The sequence below is a fragment of the Eschscholzia californica genome, unplaced genomic scaffold, assembly GCF_041429995.1.
Source record: "Eschscholzia californica isolate CP2 unplaced genomic scaffold, dmEscCali1.0.p SCAF_4, whole genome shotgun sequence".
NCBI lineage: Eukaryota > Viridiplantae > Streptophyta > Magnoliopsida > Ranunculales > Papaveraceae > Eschscholzia > Eschscholzia californica.
The window spans coordinates 53,051,669-53,070,872 of record NW_028238461.1 but is presented as its reverse complement, the minus strand read 5'-3'; the positions used below and the strand labels follow the sequence as shown (position 1 = coordinate 53,070,872).

General features: G+C 35.9%; 2 protein-coding genes and 1 pseudogene across 3 annotated transcripts; all 3 read left to right on the top strand.

Annotated features, from left to right (window-relative positions):
- The first annotated feature begins 346 nt into the window (after nt 1-346).
- LOC147546067 (pentatricopeptide (PPR) repeat-containing protein) lies at nt 347-5,956 on the top strand. Its single transcript, XM_086637857.1, has 10 exons — nt 347-1,366; nt 1,742-1,869; nt 2,061-2,201; nt 2,852-2,938; nt 3,156-3,309; nt 3,684-3,743; nt 3,898-4,326; nt 4,532-4,827; nt 5,010-5,139; nt 5,242-5,956. Exons 1-10 carry the CDS (start codon nt 473-475, stop codon nt 5,803-5,805), a joined length of 2,883 nt encoding a protein of 960 aa, XP_086493983.1. The 5' UTR covers nt 347-472; the 3' UTR covers nt 5,806-5,956.
- Nucleotides 5,957-10,249: 4,293 nt separating this feature from the next.
- On the top strand, nt 10,250-13,759 carry LOC147546066 (ubiquitin-conjugating enzyme E2 variant 1D-like). The gene is made up of 4 exons (XM_086636361.1): nt 10,250-10,473; nt 12,353-12,492; nt 13,050-13,175; nt 13,387-13,759. Exons 1-4 carry the CDS (start codon nt 10,440-10,442, stop codon nt 13,525-13,527), a joined length of 441 nt encoding a protein of 146 aa, XP_086492487.1. The 5' UTR covers nt 10,250-10,439; the 3' UTR covers nt 13,528-13,759.
- Nucleotides 13,760-17,619: 3,860 nt separating this feature from the next.
- LOC147546065 (putative CCR4-associated factor 1 homolog 11 pseudogene) lies at nt 17,620-18,736 on the top strand (annotated as a pseudogene). The gene has a single exon (XR_015223616.1). The product of XR_015223616.1 is annotated as a putative CCR4-associated factor 1 homolog 11 pseudogene (transcript).
- Nucleotides 18,737-19,204: the final 468 nt, after the last annotated feature.

Below are 19,204 nucleotides of genomic sequence, written 5' to 3'. Positions count from 1 at the left end.
ACACTCCCTCTTAAACTCATGAGGTCGTGGGATTGAGTTTCGATGGAAGTAGTTTAGCATTGAAATTTATTTCTTATAATTTAGACAATAAATAAAGTAGATATAAGAATAGATGAGTTTTGTCAACACTTGGTTGTCCAAGTGGTTGAAAGTATTGATATAAACTCCAAAAATCTAGAGGTCTTAAGTTCTATTCCCATGGGAGGTGGAATCTATGGTTATCGAACTTGGATTATTAAAGGTATAAATGATAAGTTTGTGAGGTTTAAGCCTCATTCATTTGTAATTTAACTTCGGCGGCATCATGTAATGATTAACGTTAAACGTGATCTTTATATGGTCTTTAGGGCCCAAGAACGTGGCTCCAGAACAGTTGGGCTCCTATAAAACTCATTAAATCCGCTGGCCCTCTTCTTCCTTTGTTTTTTCTCATCCCATGAAGCTGAGAAGAAGAAGATAATACTAAACTAGTATGGAGTTCCTCTCCATCTCCTCCACCACACACACTCACTCCTCCCATTTCTCTCCTCCAATCCTCACCGCCAAATTCCAATCTCTCATTTGCTCCGCTAAATCTTCTCCGGATTCCGACACTCCCTCTAACCCTCCTCGCATCTCCGGTGATGTCCGTCGCCCTAAACCACTCAAAACCACCACCACCTCCTCTCCTTCTTCCAAGAAATTCATTCCTACTCCTGTAACCCCTAAAATCTCCTCTAACCCTCTCCGAAATCTAGTGAATCACTCCAAACCCCAGAAAAATTTGAACAATCTTACTAGCAAACTCTGGCTCACTAGTAAAATCTCTCCTCCTCCTCCACCACCACCGCCACCATCTCCCCCACCTCAGAAAATTGTTTCTGCTGAGAAAGAGTTTGCCAAAGAAAATGAAGCTAAAGTTTCAGAAGTTAAGCATTCAGTTCCAGAATTTCGTCAAGATGGTAAAATCTTTGTTGGAAATCTTCCTTTGTGGATTAAAAAGAACGAAGTTGCTGAGTTTTTTCGGCAATTCGGTCCGATTAAAGATGTGATATTAATAAAAGGGCATAATGATCCTGAGAGGAATGTTGGTTTTGGTTTCATAATTTATGGTGGTTCAACTGCTGCTAATTCTGCTGTAAAAGCTGTGGAATTTGATGGGGTGGAATTTCATGGGAGGGTATTGACTGTGAAGTTAGATGATGGGAGGAGATTGAAGAATAGGTCAGACGAAAGGGATACATGGGTATCAGGGTCTGATGAAGTTGAGTATCGTTCGAGTTGGCACGAAGAAAGGGAGTCTTCTCGAAAGGAGTTCAAAAAGGTTCTTGAAACTGAACCGGAGAATTGGCAGGCTGTTGTTTCATCATTCGAAAGAATTAAGAAGGTATATTATGCTAACTCTTTATCATTAGCTTGTATTATGTATATTTAGCAAAGCAAAACTTTGGAAAATCTAAGCATGAGTTTATTTTGTTTGAAATGCGGATGCCCTGATGAATCTTAATTAGATGACTTTTGGTAAGTCTTCGTATTCAGTGCTCGCACTGGATGCATTGGGTTGATGGGGTCCTGGGGATGTCATTGTGTTCGCAGTGGACACATCCCAAGTCTGCCGAACATGTCATTGTACCTTTGACTTTATGTATCTCTTCAAACATAAAAAACTTCAATACTGAACAATATTTGTTGGGGTTTTCATTGTAAAGAGTACATGCAACCTTTTGAAATTGAGTTAAGATTTTGTATATTGAGCGCGCAGCCTTCTAGAAGAGAGTTTGGACTGATGGTTAACTATTACGGAAGACGGGGAGACATGCATCGTGCGCGCGAAGTGTTTGAGAGCATGAGAGCAAGGGGAATAGAACCAACCTCACATGTCTATACAAAGTAAGACTGTTTTTGGTGCCCTTGTTTTCTGATACAGATACAAGCTATAATTTTTCATGTTAATCAGATAGACATTTTTTAAAACCAAAAGAAAACTAGAAAATTGTGGTTTTCTTTCCCAAAGAGGTTTGTGTTATTTAGTTATCAGGGTTTCTTAATCTCCCACATTGAAGGTAATTTATTTCATGCAGCCTTATTCATGCTTATGCAGTTGGTAGAGATATGGAGGAAGCATTATCTTGCGTGAGGAAAATGAAGAAAGAGGGAATTGAGATGAGTTTAGTGACTTATAGTATAATTGTTGGGGGATTTGCCAAAGCTGGTGACGGCGAGTAAGTTAAATGCATATCGCTGGTCCAACTAAAAAAAAATATCCATCTTATTAAATGATGTTAATATTATAGAATTTCCTAATATAGGTTTTCGCGTTTTCCCTAATGTCCCATCAGCATACAAAAGATCTGATGTTCCAGTAACTTATCAAGGGTTCATGTTATATATTTTTCACTCTTCAATCAAATTGATATGGAAAAGAGGACCTTGAATCTTTTAAATTCATGTTCCAGTATAATTGAGAGAAAATGGATCTAAAAATTCTGTCCACACCCAACTACTCGCAGTCGAAAATATTGAACCACTTCTCAAATATAAAGTTTAGATGCCCAGAAAGAGACCCGTATACGAAAATAGATACTCCAGACATGTTGAAGTAAAAAAAGAGAAGATGTTGACTAACAGAAAAGGCACATAGTGGTTAGTGGCTACATTTATCTCAATAAGGACAAGTAGTACCTTGTGGAGTGATTATTACATTTACCATCAAGGCATCAATTAGAACAAATAGTTTTGATATTGTTTCGGCTAATCATAGGTATATGTGGTATATACAGCTTACTAGTCATTACGTAGCTATCACATTGGAATTAACCAAAACATTCTTACCGTCATTTCACCCTTATTCTCGTTTATGTTGCTTTGGAAGAGCTGCAGATAAATGGTTTAAGGAGGCAAAAGGGAGGCATGGCTCCATGAATGCAATCATTTATGGCAATATAATATATGCCCATTGGTGAGTACTCTTTCCAAAAAGTTTTTTGTTAGATATTTTTAACTTATGCAATAATGCAAATAGATATTTGTACTACCTTTTCTAGGTTTTCCATTTTCTTCACAACGCTCTCTCTTCTTCCACTATATTCAAACATGATCCAAACTACAAGTTTTGGTGATTGTAATGAATCAATGCTGAGATCGTTTAATATAACAGTCCAAACTTTAAAATGCAGCCAAACCTCTAACATGACCCGAGCTGAAGATCTAGTAAGAGAGATGGAAGAAGAAGGGATTGATGCTCCAATTGACATATATCATACTATGATGGATGGTTACACAAACATTGGCGACGAGGAGAAGTGTCTTATCGTATTTAACAGACTTAAGGTACTCTTATTATTGATAAGCTGATTTCATGAGTTTGTTGGGGTTGTTCTTCATATATACATGGTGATTTCTTCTGGAAGAGAATTGATTTGATTAGGCCTTTTTGGATCCCCCCGGATCACTTCAGAGTGAAGAAGCAACCAACTCTAGGATTTGGGCAATTACTAAATAGCAACTGCTTTTATTTCTTTATTTGATTGTAAAGAACAGATCACCATTTCTACCTAGATGACTTCAATCATTTATTATTTGTACGCAGTGGAGTTTTTTTCCTTCTCGTTCTTTTTCTTTTCAAGGCTTGGCTGCCGTCTTGCAGATTTATGTTCCTCCGTCTTGTCATATTTACTGACATTCTCCTGCTACCATTGTCGCAGGAGTGTGGGTATACCCCTTCAGTCATCAGCTATGGGTGTCTCATTAATCTATTCACAAAGGTAACAGAGTTTTCCCTCTTGGGTTTGTAATTGTTCAAAAGAAAAAAAAATCGTAGTAGGCATCTATCTTCATCTAATTTCTCGATTTCATGTTCTGTTAGCAAACGAGCTGTATTTTCATTTTCTTTGTATGTCACACTAACATCTTGGTCAGATGGGAAAAGTTTCTAAAGCGTTAGAGATCAGCAAAACGATGGAAATGTGTGGCATAAAGCACAACATGAAGACCTACTCGATGCTGATTAATGGGTTTCTAAAATTGAAGGATTGGGCTAATGCCTTCGCCATTTTTGAGGATGTCATAAAAGCAGGCTTAAAGCCTGATGCAGTGCTCTATAATAATGTCATCAGAGCCTTCTGTGGTATGGGTAATATAGATCGAGCCATCCGCACTGTTGCTGAAATGCAGAAGCAGAGAATCAGGCCTACCTCACGCACATTTTTGCCAATCATACATCAACTCGCAAAATCTGGGGACATGGGAAGAGCCCTAGATATCTTTGACACAATGAGGAGAACTGGATGCATGCCTAATGTGCACACTTTCAATGCTCTAGTTCTCGGTCTTGTTCAAAAACGTCAGGTAATTTATCATAAGAGGTTAATTCAATGTAGTAGTTAAGAGATATGTGTGAGTGATTGATTGTTAGTTTCTTTTTATCGGCATTTCTAGGACGTAAAGTTAATGTGAGAACAAAAAAAAGACATGGAATTGAAGACTTGTTTCCATCCTTTATTGAGCTGATACTATGATTTTATATGCTTCATTTCTCTTAATTATTTTTCAGATGGAAAAAGCTGTTAAAACGATAGATGAAATGCTGTTGTCTGGCGTGACTCCTAACGAGCACACTTACACAACGATCATGCATGGTTATGCTTCTCTAGGCGATATTGGTAAAGCTTTTGAGTACTTCACTAAAATGAAAAATGAGGGTCTGGACCTAGACGCGTACTCCTATCAGGCATTACTCAAGGCATGTTGCAAGTCAGGCAGGATGCAAAGTGCTTTAGCAGTCACAAAGGAAATGAGTAGAAAGAATATTCCAAGAAACACTTTCGTTTACAACATATTAATTGACGGGTACCTACAATTTCCCTTATCTTACAAATATTAGCATCTATGGGACGACGTTGAGATATTCACAAAAATGAACCATTGTTTGAATTTATTTCTTTTCTTTTATTATCTCCATACTAAATTGTGCATCTCTGAGGATTGTTGTCCTCCTTGAGTAATAATGAAATTGGGCTTTTATCATGTAGGTGGGCTAGAAGAGGAGATGTTTGGGAGGCTGCCGACCTGATGCAGCAGATGAAGCAAGATGGTGTTTTTCCTGATATTCGCACATACACGTCATTCATAAATGCATGTTGTAAAGTGGGAGATATGCCGGTAAATTCCCAAATAATTATTTCATTTCTGTCATATTTGATCAAATAGGATTTCGTGATCAATTTCGTTTTCCAAGTCTTATGATGAGATAATTGTGTGCAGAGAGCCACAAAGACAATCAAGGAAATGGAAGCTGTTGGGGTGAAGCCTAATATAAGAACCTATACAACATTAATACATGGGTGGGCTCGTGCCTCACTCCCAGAGAAGGCCCTCACTTGCTTTGAAGAGATGAAATCGCTCGGGTTGAAACCCGATAAAGCTGTATACCACTGTCTGATGACATCACTGTTATCAAGGGCTACCTTCACCGAGGAATATATATACTCGGGGATCTTGTCTATATGTAGAGAGATGGTAGAACTTGGTTTGGTTGTCGATATGGGTACTGCAGTTCATTGGTCGAGGTGCTTACGCAAGATTGAGAGGGCAGGAGAACTCACTGAAGCGTTGCAGAAGACCTTTCCTCCTGCTTGGAGTTCATTTGACAATCTTGATACAAATTCCTCTAAGACTGTCAAAGATGATGACAATGATGATGATGACGATGTTGCTGGTGATGGTGACGAGAATGGCGTATATCCTGATGGCGATGAGTTCGACAACGATGATATTGATGATCCTAAAAGCAGTGATAATTTTCATGACCATAAATTATGGTTCTAAACTTTAAATTCTGAATAGCAAAATTTAGGAGCTATATGATTTGATTCTTGTATCCCAAGGTGTGAATCTGTATATTTTTATGCTTCCTGGCCTTGTCTTGAGTCTTTGACCATTTATGCAAGTATTCTAAAATGAAAATTATTCTGTTTTATATTGGCCTTGTCTCTGTTTAATGAAGCTAGCCGAATATTATAGAATTATAAAGTCATATTTGGCGTGTGAAAATGAAATGTGATTATCTGGAGTCGGGAGTGTGATATTTATTGTTGAAGGGTGATACTTAAACTAGTGTAAGAAGGGAAGGTATACAATCTTTTTTCCTTTCAATCATCTTATTCTTGACTATATAATATTAGAAATTTCATTACGAGAACAATATTCTTCGAAATCTCTTCATCAAAAAAATAAAAAATAAAAAATAAAAAATTCTTCGAAATCACCCAAAAGTTGCTTAAACCCATTAAGAGCACAATAAACATGTCATTCAAGCACTCACTTCAAAACAAAAATTTTATTGGACATATATTTAAGATAAAATGAAAATAGGATGGTTGTACAACAAATTCTATCTCTATTATCATATAGTCCATGATATAGCTTAAACTTGTAAAATAGTAAATACAATTACTGAGAAAAGTGATATCTACACATAATTGGAATATCCAAGAATGTATATTTTAGAGATGGTTGAAAAACTATCATTGCCACAAAAAAATTAATGGTATTACAGAGTTGGGTTATGCTAACATCTTATTTTTGTAACTTTTTGTTGTGTCAAATCTTCCTCTAATGAAAAACTGAACAAACCAACTTAGACAATTAATGAAGACATTTAATGATATTTACTCACAAAATCATTTGTATTTAAGGCATCAATTTCTTTATTATCTCTTTTGAATCCGATTCAGAGTCCATTTTAAACCTCACCTGACACGTAACGTTTCTTTTCACCGCTGATTTTTGTTAATATCTCTATGTAACTAAAACTAGGCATGATAGCCACAAGATTTTACTCGGAGCTCTATTTGGTCTCTAGCCTAGTGCTTGATATCCTTCTTTTCGATTTTAATTTTTTTACCTTTAATACAAGTTTATTCTCTTTAACAAAAAAAATTAATTATCGTGTGAAGTGAATTTTATTTTTGCCTTGATATTTAACCAATTAAATATACATTTGTAGTGTGTCTAAGATAATTATATCCTAAATCAACACAGTTTACAATTGTTGTGTATACATGGAGGAACGAACATTGAACCTTCCAGCTAAGTGGGTCCACAATTTGAACTTCATGGGAGCCAGCTCTAGACTAAGTTTATGTGATTATTCATTTATTTGTAAGGAATAACTGAAAACTAAAAAGTGATGCAAACTTTTAAAAACGTTTATTTACCCGTACAAAAGATGATAGTGGGGTTAAAATGCTTGTATATAAGATAAAAGTGAAAATTTGGTGGTCGTTGTATGACAAATTCTATCTCTATTATCATATAGTCCATGATATAGCATAAACTTGTAAAATAGTAAATACAATTACTGAGAAAAGTGATATCTACATAATTGGAATATCCAAGAATGTACATTTTAGAGATGGTTGAAAAATTATCATTGCCACAAAAAAATTAATGGTATTACAAAGTTGTGTTATGCTAACATCTTATTTTTGTAAGTTTTTGTGTGTCAAATCTTCCTCTAATGAACAATGAACAAACCAACTTAGACAATTAATGATATTTACTTACAAAATCATTTGTATTTAAGACATTAATTTCTTTATTATCCCTTTTGAATCCGATTCAGAGTCCATTTTAAACCTCACCTGCCACGTAACGTTTCTTTTCACCGTTGATTTTTGTTAATATCTCGATGTAACTAAAACTAGGCATGATAGTCACAAGATTTTACTCAGAGCTTTATTTGGTCTCTAGCCTAGTGCTTGATATCTTTCTTTTCGATTTTAACTCTTTTACCTTTAATACAATTTTAGAATATGATAATTAATTTCCCATTAAATTTTTATTCACTTCCATCTTTCTGTCTCATCAAACCATTATTTGTCATCTTCTCTCCTAAACCCCCATCCATGAAAGGATTTAAATAGAACCCACCTCCCCCTCTTTCACTCACATCAATTCATCTCAAATCATCTATTTGACTATTTAAAAATGCAATATGTATTGGCTTTACCGGCTCAGCAACCACAAAGGATGCCTCTAGTGGGTAATCAAGAAGTTCCTAGTGGTGGTACTAATATTGCAAACATCAATGAGAATGATCTCAACAAGCCTCTTGAACTCCTTCGATCTCCTGTCGAGTTGGAAGCTCCCTTTGTCCCCTTTGGTTATCAAAGGGTCCTCGACTTAAAGGTACAATGTTTACATATTCTTGTAAAGTCAATCTTTTTTCTAGACGGCAATATTAAGGCCCCATAGGTTTTAATATGGTTTCAAAATTAGTATTTTAGAGATTTATCGGATCTTCAAATTGTAGCCTTGTCTGTATGTAATAGGTACATTTTTTTATTCTAGCTTGCCTTTGGTGTTTGTGTGGGTATGACGGTATTAACAATAATATCATTTCCCTAGATCATCTAGGCATTAGAATTTACTCTTTCTTTGTAAGTCAATTTTTATGGGGTTGCCCCAATAAAATTTGATATCATACAGGTACGTATATTCTTCTGTTCTGATTAGCTTCTTTTGAAGAAAGAACTTTAATCTTTAATTGTAGTTAAAAATAATTTTCTCTTTGTTATCTTAATACTTTCGAATTTCAATTGGCCTTTCAATTCGACATTTAAAATCTGTTTTTGATTGATCATAGTCAGGTGAAGTCTCCTATGAGAAGGTGTTCGAGGAGAACAAGTTAAATTTAAACTTACCACCACCAAGCGTCGAAACTCATACGTTAGACTTAAACCTACCACCACCTAATATCGAAGATGAAACTGTTAATCCGTCTAAAAGAGAAGCCAAAACGTCGTCACTGAAACGTGGGAGGAAACAATCCTTATTTGAAAGTTCAAGCGTGATACCAAAGGAGAACGGGGATGGTAGTGAATGGACAGGGCATGATAAGAAGCTAGCAATGGCGTTGTGCCCCAGGTGTTCCAAGTACTTTGCAGTGGAGGAAAAAGCAGAGTGCCCTAAATGCAAGGGCTCTGAATTGGTTCTTAGTTTCGATCCCAAAGACAAAACCAACAACAAGAAGAAGAAAGCAAAGATTAATTAGAATTATTGATGATCTCTCTCTGGTTTCCTGCATGCATATTTTGTAGTACTTTATAATAATGATACAATATGAGCCATTGAGCCGTACCCAACTTTATATAATAATATAATGAATAGGATGGAATATGTGTTTCATTTATGCTGATTGGCCTATTCTTCATTAGTTTTGTCCAGTCATAGACTATACATATTTTATTGGATTCATTAAGAACAAAGGTCTACACCTATTTGTTTGGTCAATAGGAAAGGCCTAGCGAACCACTAAGAGTAAGTGTCATAGTCCCGCATCGCTCGCGGGAATGTCCAGGGTGTGTGGGTTATAAGTGTACGTTAACGTTTAGTAAGTGTCGAGGATTTTTGGGAGACTCCTAGAGCCTTCACCAAGAACAAAACCCCGTATCTGTATGTGGTGGCAAAAGCGGGGACAATGTCGACAACTCCTAAGGCTTAGGAAGTGCCCGCCCAGGTACATGGATCTGTTTTTGGCGAAGCTTTGTCGATATTGTCTCCGCTTTTGCCACCACGCATAGGTACAGAGTTTTGTTCTTGGTGAAGGCTCTAAGAACCCCCCGAAAGGCCTCGACACTTAATAAGCGCTAGCGTACACCTATAGTCTAGGCTCTGGACACTCTCGTGAACGATGTGAGACTATCACAGTAAGACCCCTGCAGAGTTGATTCTTTTGCACAGTCTGTGGGACGGACACAACAAAACAATGAAAAACTAGTAGATTTGTACGAGAAATAAGAATGTTACATATCACAAGATCCCCACTTTTTTAGAAAAAAATATCTTCACATCAATTTCAAACCCGAGCATGTGAATATTAATGTGTTAACCATTATACTCTCCAAATGATATTAAGATTTAAAATGTCAATGGCATATCGACACTTAGTGTTTTAATGTTGTTCTAAGGTCTTGACACAAAATATCTGATATTCTATATATTGATAAAACTTATCGAACAAAACTATGTTCAAAGAATTTATCTGATATGAAAATACAATAACTTGAGAAGTATATATATATAATATCTTTGAAATTTCAAATGGATTACGGATATTTGAAATCAAATAAGCTGAGTCGAGTATTAATGGAGGCCACCCCGATATTTATGCAAATTTAAGGAGTCACGCGGGAAGCTGGTTACACTTTAAGGGTTAAACGGGAAATAAATAATATATAAGCATCAACTGAGGGGTAGTAAGATAATTGATTCTATCCTGCGGGACCCAAATGAAAATAAAACTTTATTCCCTCTAACCTTTTTAAGGCATCACTCAACCCTGCTTTTTCTACTATTAGTTGTTTTCCCCTCTTTCACAAAAATTCTTCTGTTACCCTAAATAACATAGCAAAACTCATTCAGATCTCAGTGCCAAGTGAAGAAAATTTGTATCATCGATGACCATTGGCTCAGGAGGATCGAGTATAGTTGGTGAGACGACTCTGTCCTGCTTTTAGTTCATCATCTATATTGTTTTTTTTTTTTTTTTTTTTTTTAATCTTGATCCAATCTGCTAATTGATTCTATTAATTCTATGGGTTTTATGCATGTATATTGTATAAATTGAAATGGGTAGGCGTAATTTTATGTTGGATTTCATGGGTTTGGTTTTGTTGTTGCTGATTCTGCTTATGATTGAAATGTTTGTGTGTTTTGCTAGTAAAGGTCTAAAGCTTTTCATGGGTATTCATTTTGTTTCAGCTCTTGTGCCTTGAATCTTGTTGATTTCTTAATTGTATCTAGGTTTTGATGTTTGGATTCTTTTTCTTTTATGGTCTTTTTTTATTTTACACCCATAGAAAATTTGTAATTTAGTTTTAGTTCTTTTCACCTCACTTAGACTTATCTGGTTATCCACCAATAATTGTGAAGTGGGATTGTAAAACTTTGTGTGTTTCTGCAAATATTAGGGTTACGGTTGAAAAGTAGGATTGTTTCCATTCGTCGCATCATCTACAGGTTGTAGATTCCCATCTTAAACTCTTCAGATTTGAGAACTCTCTTAAGAACGGTCAGTCAGATGTAGTCGAAATTACGAATGATCTGCCTCCCATATAAGCTCTAATTAACATGGACGACAGGACATTTGTAGTTATTTCAATGGGTATATTGTTACATCTTGCGTGTACTTGCACACAGTTGTGTTGGGGCCATAACAACCACTATGTTAACGACTTCACTGTTAACCAAAATAATGGACCTAATAACTAGGACAATAAATATTCGCAGTAGGACCACTCTCTGTTGTGGTCTTTGTACACTCTTCGCGTTCGATTTACCAGTTCGGGGTACGGTTACTCACACCGCCTTTCCATGTTATATAGCTTAAGAGCCAGTAGACTTCCATATAGTTGCGAACGAAGAGAAAAAGGGCACATCTTCAAATTCTTTCATTTTTTGGAGTGCAACTTGATGATAATTATGCTTCGTCGGGTTTTGCTGGATAAGAGAACCTTTAAACTTTTCCATTCTGTATAGATGTTAGAATGACTGTGTAGTTTCCTTTTGCTTCTAAAGTGTATTTTCTCAAGACAAGTACCCAATCATTCTAATCTGAAAGTCTTCTCACCTTAGCAGTTAAAACTTAACTACTTAACAGTAGATGCATGGATTCTATTTACACTTTGCTGCATGTTGGCCTAATCATGGGTAATGAAGCATGTTCTTTTATATTTTTCTTCACTATCTCCATATGCCTTTCTGATATCCTATTTCTCATCTTCTAGTTGGTTCCATCAATGATGTTTAGAACCATCCCCAACCATCTTAATAGTTATAACGCTTCTATCTGTTTCACAACCCATACTACCTAATGAGTACCTTTGGACCTTCGATGTGGACTCAGTTCGAATTGTTTGTCTTTCTAGTTTCATTTGTATCCTTGATGATTCTTATAGAACCTTCAAACTTTATGATGCACATTATAACCGGTTGTTACATCAGTTAGTAGGAAATGGGTTGCGCCTGTATGCACAGTATATCCTTCTAATTTTATGGGTCACTTATCATTGTTCTCCACTGAAAATAGTTTAGTCTCTAACTCTCTACAAAGATGAGATCAAACGGTATCCAAAATAAAGTACTAGAGTGCCTGTTTCTAGCGAGCAATTTATCATCTTAATGCATTATAGTTGTGTTATGCATCTCCTTCGTGAAAACGGCTTAATTGTTTAAGAAGTAGAAGCTGAAAGTTGATTCACTGAGAAATCCAGTATCTCTTTTGAATGATTACCAACTATATAGAATCCTCAGCAATATTTTGGGAACCTTTACCAAAACTACTTTAATATTCGTGGTTGTTTCTTTGTAGTTCCAAGAAATTTCAGGTTGCTAGAGGAACTTGAACGTGGGGAGAAGGGTATAGGAGATGGCACAGTTAGTTACGGAATGGATGATGGAGATGACATTTATATGCGGTCTTGGACCGGTACTATAATTGGCCCTCACAACGTAATCCCCTTGTATCTTTAGTACTCTAAATTACAAACTACTTTTCTCCGGTTGTTTCTTGTTATTCTTTTACTTCTACTTCGATCATTTTTCCTGTTTTGTATCTTGTCTTTATGTTTATCTGTCTACCTTACTTTAGTGCAGGGTGATCACAAGAGAAGACATTCCAAAATTTTGTGCCTATCAGTTACTGTTTTTCCTAAGTTTGTTTATCATCTTGTTTGGAACTCGTATGGCCTAGAATACAGATTAGGAAATCTTAACATTGTCCTATACAGAATATTCAATACCCTTAATAGACATTCGAAATATATGAGGTATTATACTATTATGATAGTTTTGTCATCCTTGGAATTCTTAATTTTAAGTTACACTTGTTATGGCTTTGCCATAGTTATATTAGGCATTTAGAAAGAGTCAAATGAGGATTAGTACTTGTAAGGCCTGAGGCAAGCTTGATATATTTGCAATGGTGGAAGTTGAAAGCTTAATGAGCTCTTTCGATTCTCATAGTTAGTATCTGACACGGATAACTTACAAACTCATATTGGTTTCAGTCTGTGCACGAAGGTCGAATTTATCAGTTGAAGCTATTCTGCGACAAAGACTATCCCGAGAAGCCTCCAAGTGTTCGTTTCTACTCACGGATTAACATGACTAGCGTCAACCATGAGACGGGAGTGGTAAAATCACTAACCCTTCTGTTTTAACTAATGATATAAATTCTTTAGTTGGTGAAGTCTGTTTTATATATATAAAATGCATGCCCTTTGTTAGTCAAACGGCTCCATCTTTTTTCGTTATGAAAAGCGAACACTGATCATCTGGCATCTGCAACCTAATCTTCGACTTGATCTCTTACTTGGAAGTTTGATACCATCTAATTGCGTACAGGTGGAGCCTAAGAAGTTTGGAATGCTAGCAAATTGGCAGAGAGATTACACAATGGAAGATATACTGATTCAGCTGAAGAAGGAAATGGCAACTTCACATAACAGGAAGCTAGTTCAGCCTCCTGAAGGTACATACTTTTAGTTGACAATATAAACATAAGAAAACACATACAATATCGTGTACTTCAAAAGCGTTGTATTGGGTTCTGAGAAAGCTAAAAAGGACCCACGCCAATTTACCGTTTTCTCTGTTTTATCTTTGGTATGACTATTTTGTTTATCGTTTCGTCACAACAAACTCATTGGAAATTGAAGGATGAAATTCGCCGATGGTGACTTATTGAGTATTAATCTCGAATTATACTTGTTATCAATCTCTTTGGCCTGTTTCTTTCTCTTACTCCTTCGTGCTTTTACTTCTTGAACTTCCGTTAGAATTATCAAACAGATATAATACTTCGCGCTCTGAGGTTGAGATTTTCTTTAACAGCCCCAAAACAAGTTAGATTTGCTCCCTAGTACCAACCATGTTAATAAACCTATTGACTTTGCACCAAAATGAAAATACCATGTCAATGCGATTCCATCCTTCGAAAAAAAAATGAGGAATAGATAGAGTATTACGAGTTTTAACATTTTAGAATGAAAAACAACTTTTCTGAAAAACAGGTGAGAATATGATGGGAGAGTCTATGATTGTTACTTTTATAACATAATAGTTCCATATCATGGTCGGAAAATTAGAGAGGACCTCTTGGTTCTAAAATGTCCGGTCATGATTTCCTTTTGATCCATCTATTTATGTAGAACTTCAAAGATATAGAAGATCTTAAATAGTGAAGAGAAAAAATCTTGATTGTAAAAGAAAATAAAGTTGGGAGATTTTATAGGGCCCCTCATTTTTGTTAAAAGGTCCCCCTTCAATGATAATTTATAAAGTGAAATGGTTCATGGGGAGGCCTTTTAACAAAATTGGGGAGACCTTATAAAACTTCCCAATAAAGTTAATGAATGGGAAATAAATGGAAATAATACATCCTGATTTCTTTGATTTTTTTATTATTCTTTTGTATCTCTCATATCTCCTACCACCATTTCTTCTCCACGTCAGTAGTCGTTGGTAAATTGTCATTGTTAGCGATCTTTAATATATTTCCTTCAGATCTTTCTCTCTCCTTTTCTAACCATCACAACAACCACCACCATTTCTCTCGTCTCTCTTTCCTACTCTCTAACTATTTCAGTGAAGGGAAAGGTGTCTTTTGTCGGAATGCTGACTAATTTTGGAGAGAAATTCTCATGTATGATCGCGTACTGGTTAGGGGGTTACCCCAAAAAACTAGCCGGTGTTCCGACCAAAGGAATTTTTTCTTTGCGAGATAGAGGGAAGGAAGAGAGAGAGAGAGAGAGAGGAGGGGAAAGAAATGATGGTGATTGGCATGGATAGTAATGGTCGGGCAACCGATGATCACAAATGGGGAAATGAGGGAGGAGATGAATTTTTTTTGTCTCGAAAAATTTGACAAAACTTAAAATCTCTAGTCAAAATTATGATTCCAATAAAAAGAAAGTATTAATTCTGTTTTGGCCCCCAATTTGTGATCAACTCACCGTTTTGACCCTCGGAAGTGTCAGGCAGAGTTAGTTTTGGACATTAATTGTATCCAACAGTTCGTTTTGGCCCCCAACTTTTGTCAAACATTTCGATTCTTCCCTTGTAGCATTTCTGTGAATATATTTTTCTTTTTATTTTCTTTTCTTCTACTTTTTTTTCCTCTCATTTTTCACCAACCATTAATTTCTTTGACTCTCTTCTTTTTTGTCACCATCTTCATCCACCATCATCATCTTCACCCACCACTGCCATCTTCTAGATCGATTATTAGAGAAGGTTATGGTTGATAGTTTCCTATTTTTCCCTTAGAGATTTCATGTTGATGTGTCGATCTCTCACAACCCACACAACCTCATCTCTCTCTCTCTAAATTCCAATACTACGTAACTCCCACAGAACGCTTCATCAAAAAAACAAAACTACCACAGAATGAAGTAACAAAAAAGGTTGGTTTTGCAATGACTTTTTCTACTCCCGGTTGATTTCTTTGATTAGAGTTATCCAATAAGTTTTAAGATCATATTGAATTTGCTTGAGAGAAGAAGTTTCTGGTGATGGCAAATGAAAAAGAAGAACAACGAATCAATTGTTGTTGGTGTCAAAAATATGGGCGTTTTGGGTTGTAAGTAGTGATTAGAAGAAGAAATTAAATAGTACAGTCGGAAAAACCTTATGGTGTGTTTGGATGGCGGAATTATGAATCTGCGGATTCATGAGTCCTTGGGATTCATGATTCCACGGATTCATGAATCCAAGCAATATTTTTTGGCTTGTTTGGCAACTAAGAATCCTATGATTTATTATTATTTGAGTATTTTTAAACGTCTTTAGAAAAAATATGATTTTTGAAAAAAATAATGATTTTGAAAAAAAAATATGATTTTGTAGAACGAAATATTTTTTTGTTGATTTTAAGTTTGAAATTTAGGTTCATTAATCCAAAATCCTAGCAAATCCTAGGGGGTAGGGTGGGATTTTGGTCAAATACAAATTTTGGAATTAGGAATCCTTAGGATTCAAGAGTCCTAGGATTCTTGGTAACCAAACAGACCAAAGATTCATGATTCCTACCAAATCCCACTTTTGATAGGAATCCTACTTAGGAATCCTGCAACCAAACACACCATTAATTTGTTTCATTACTAGTGCCTTAATTTGTCTCTTCTAACAAGATGATTTTTTAGTTTGATGTTTTCAAAATATGCACAAGGAATTGAACGAGTTGAAGAAGATGGATTTATTTAACAAGACATGGCCAAATCTTGTTGAGTTTAATTGTAGAGAGAGAGAGAAAGTAAAAAAATAACAAAAAATAAAAGAAGGAATCAAAAAAAAAATAAGAAAAAAAATTGCATAGCATTAAGGACAAAATAGGCAAGTTATGAAAAAAATTGGTGCCAAAACGAACTGTCGGATTCAATGGGGGTAAACGAACACTTGTGGGGGTCAAAATGGTGAGTTGGTCACAAATTGAGAGCCAAAACAAAATTAACCTAAAAACTTGACTTTCAAATATCCTCACATGAAACTAGGTCAAACATAAAACATATGTCCATATAACAATTTGTCAAATAAATGCGTACACCAATCACAGATTTTGTACTCTCAGAATTTCTTTTGACAAGACACTCGACCTTGGTACATCCTCACCTAACATCGGATGAAAACATAAAATCGTATGTCTATTTCACAATTTGTCAAACAAATGCGCACAACTGTTACAATTTCTATTTAGAATTTTGTACTGGGATAATTTTTCACAACACACTTGACCTCCTTAGTACATCCTCACCTGAAATCGGGTCATACATAAAACGTATGTCCATTTCGCAATATGTCAAACAAAGGCGTACAACTGTTACAAATTTTATTTACAATTTTTTACTGGAATAAATTTTTTTTCGCAAGACACTTGGCCTCCTTAATACATCCTCGCCTAAAATCGGGTCATACATAAAACGTATGTCCATTTCACAATTTGTCAAACAAAGGCGTACAACTGTTACAAATTCTATTTAGAATTTTGTATTGGGAATTTTTTTTTCACAAGACACTTGACCTCCTTAGTGCATCCTCACCTAAAATCGGGTCATACATAAAACGTATGTCCATTTCGCAATATGTCAAACAAAGGCGTACAACTGTTACAAGCTTTATTAAGAATTTTGTACTGGGATTTTTTTTTTCACAAGAACACTTGACCTCCTTACTCCTTAGTGCATCTTCATCTGAAATCTGATCATACATAAAATGTATGTCCATTTCACAATTCATCAAACAAAGGCGTACAACTTTTACGAATTCTATTTATAATTTTGTACTCAGAATAATTTTGTTTTGCTCACAAGACACTTGACCTCCTTAATACATCCTCACCTAAAATCAGGTCATTTCACAATTTGTCAAACAAAGTCTTAGAGCAGTCAACAAAGTAATAAAGGTCAATGGAACCGTTGAAATTATTTTAGCCGTCGGATTGAATGACCCCACATCTTCTACCTCTTCTCAATTCTCCACTTTTCACACCAAAAAATAAAGCACTAAACTTTACTCTTTTATAAAAACCACCGCTCTCTTCTCCTCCACGGCTCCACGAACCCTAGAAACCCAAAAAAAAAAAAAGATCATTCGATCTTTCGATGTTATTCTATAACCCTAATTTCATAAATTTCCAGTCCAGAGTCTTCGAAAAATTGATTGATCTTCTCAGAGAAAAACACAGAAACCCTAATAATAATAACTAAGTACCATCATGCCCAAGAAAAACTCGAATCGGGAACATGTTGTGGTGAGAGGAGTTTGGTCTCATAATCTTGCTTACGAAATCGATTTGATCCAAAAGGTGATCGATCGATTCCCTTTCGTTTCCATGGATACTGAGTTTCCTGGAATCGTTTACCGGGCCGACGTCGGTGACATAGACAAACTTTATAATCGTCATCGGAAACCTTCCGATCATTACAAGATTCTCAAGATGAACGTAGATTGTCTGAAACTCATTCAAGTTGGTTTAACAATTACTGATTCAGAAGGAAATCTTCCAGATCTAGGTACAGAAAATCAGTTCATTTGGGAATTCAATTTGAGTGATTTCGATGTCAAAAAAGATTTGCACGCACCAGATTCAATCGTATTGTTGAAAGAACAAGGAATCGATTTCATCAGAAACAAAGAAGAAGGAATTGACTCGTTGAGATTTGCTGAGTTAGTAATGTCTTCTGGACTCGTTTGTAATGAGTCGGTGAGTTGGGTAACGTTTCATAGTGCTTATGATTTCGGTTACCTGGTCAAGATCTTAACGAATCGGAAATTACCGAACGAGATCGGTGAGTTTCTGAATCTTCTTAGGGTTTTCTTTGGAACAAAAGTTTATGATGTGAAACATTTGATGAGGTTCTGTGAGAGTCTTTACGGCGGGTTGGACCGGGTAGCTATGTCATTAGGAGTGGATCGGGCGGTCGGAAAATGTCATCAAGCCGGTTCAGATAGCTTGTTAACATGGGATGCTTTTCAGAAAATCAAAGAAAATTACTTTGGTAAAGATTTACCGGAGAAACTCGCCGGAGTTCTTTATGGGTTGGAATCATCTGAATGAAACCCTTACTGAATCAACAGAATTAGTTAAACTTTACTTCATCTCTGTGAGTTTCTCATTCTAATTTTCATCTTGATATTCTGTATGTGGGTTTAGTTGATGTACAGTCAATTCTAGCTTAATTCTAAGTTAATTATGAAACTTCTTCATTGCAATTTCCAATTCATTTTTTTAAATAGCTTTGATAGTAATCGAAGGGTATTCAATTTGGGTGGTGATCAATTGGTAATATCAATTAGACCTAGCTGAAACCCAACATGGAGAGTGGGTGATGGTGAATTGCAGAGAGAGAGAGAGAGAGAGAGAGAGAGTTGCTAGTCACATAGTGTTCTGGCCTAACTAGGGCACCTTCTTCATGCTCTGGTAGCTACTCACATAGTGGTTTTGGCCTAACTAGGGCGCCTTGTATGTACTCGGGCATGGAGAAAATTGAATATTTCGATTGCTAGTCACATAGTGTTATGTAAAAAATGAACTGTCTGATTGCTAGTCATATAGTGTTATGGCCTATAAATCAGGCAAGCATCTACTTCGGCTCAGATATGTAGAAAAATGAACTGTATGATTGCTAGTCCACACAGTGTTCTGGCAATCTGGCCTAACTACGGC